General features: G+C 32.6%; 1 protein-coding gene across 1 annotated transcript; it reads right to left on the reverse strand.

The window, feature by feature from the left end:
- Window positions 1-1,259, reverse strand: LOC105316295 (gamma-2-syntrophin-like). The gene is made up of 7 exons (XM_011411121.2): window positions 1,195-1,259; window positions 1,105-1,140; window positions 935-1,051; window positions 732-888; window positions 607-680; window positions 393-485; window positions 1-342 (listed from the first exon to the last, which is right to left on the reverse strand). The coding sequence occupies exons 3-7, from the start codon at window positions 1,019-1,021 to the stop codon at window positions 169-171; spliced, it is 585 nt and encodes a 194-aa protein (XP_011409423.2). The 5' UTR covers window positions 1,022-1,051; window positions 1,105-1,140; window positions 1,195-1,259; the 3' UTR covers window positions 1-168.
- Window positions 1,260-1,265: the final 6 nt, after the last annotated feature.

The raw sequence follows: 1,265 nt of genomic DNA on the forward strand, positions 1-1,265 counted from the left end.
TTAAAGAATGATGTTAAAAGGAACTAATATACTCACATAATAAGAGGGGTCAAATTATGTTGGTCATTTTAGAAATTAGAATAGTTAATAGATTTTGCAAATTAATTTTTTCATATTTGCAGTGTCTATGCTAAGCACACAAGTTTTTAGGATAAGAATTAAACAGTGTTATAAGAGAGAAACTCTTGTTTTTAGAAATGCTTCTATTGTATAAAGTACTGCATGTAATTCTGTCAGCTCCAAACATTGCTTGACACCATCTTTAAAGGTAAGATACAACTCCTTGCTCCCATTATCACTGGATGACTCCAATTCTTCAAATTTCTTGGTCCAATGCTTAGTCTGTAAGAGTCAATATAAAACCATTTAAAAGAGGAGAGTATCATTATTACTGCAGTAGTTGAGTCTTCAATGATAAAACCTTTCTGTAGATCGATTGTTAAATCAACAGCATTTCCTTCCCACTTTGCAGCAAATGTTCTAGCCTAATGATAATATAAGGAAATGATAATCAGGGTTGCTAATAATGACAATGAACAATTTAAATATAAGCCCTGCCACTCCCTTATTGGCAACCCTGCTGATCTTACATAGGAGCAAACATACATTTATTTTCATGACAACATCTTTGATTTCCATGAGCAATTCTCTTTCCCAATAATGAAGTGAGATATCACATTCTATATGCAATGATTATTAGATAGAGATAACAACAAGAACTAAGCACATACCAAATGATAAAATGTGCCTTCCTCCAGTTGATGATTGCAGTGATATTGAGTGAGGACGATATATATGACTATTCGTACCATTCTTCACCAATGGGCCCCAAGTAATGTCACATACACCATAGTGTAGCTCAGGTGACTGCCAGTCTCCAGCGGTCTCCTATATGCAAAAATGTTATTAAATATTATGCAATTACTTTGCTTACTGGAAAGTCACTGTATATCTCCAATTCTTCATTTCTTAAAACAAGTAGCCTTTTCATCCAAACTCTGCATTGTTTTGATGACACCATCAGTTCATTTACCCAGCATACTAGTATCAACTATGGGCATATGAAAAAACATACTTATTATTGTGCATTATTAAAAATATTACGTCTTCTAAGTCAAAGCTCCCCTTTAATTCATCAACCTATTAGAAATGGAAATCAAATAAAATACATTATTGAATGAGATGATTCATTACCTTCTTCTTATTAGCAGATATAATACTTTTACTCAATTCTTTAATAATAACATCAAGACTCTTCTTGCATC

This window comes from Amphimedon queenslandica, unplaced genomic scaffold (genome assembly GCF_000090795.2).
Source record: "Amphimedon queenslandica unplaced genomic scaffold, v1.1 AMPQUscaffold_2192_Cont25805, whole genome shotgun sequence".
NCBI lineage: Eukaryota > Metazoa > Porifera > Demospongiae > Haplosclerida > Niphatidae > Amphimedon > Amphimedon queenslandica.

Bases quoted from the DNA above. Each gene is read 5' to 3' on its own strand.
- LOC105316295 (XM_011411121.2), bottom strand. From the start codon at position 1,021: ATGGTGTCATCAAAACAATGCAGAGTTTGGATGAAAAGGCTACTTGTT. The intron at 889-934 runs GTAAGCAAAGTA...TTTTGCATATAG, and splicing joins AGATATACAGTGACTTTCCA to GAGACCGCTGGAGACTGGCA. The intron at 681-731 runs GTATGTGCTTAG...CATTGCATATAG, and splicing joins AAGGCACATTTTATCATTTG to AATGTGATATCTCACTTCAT.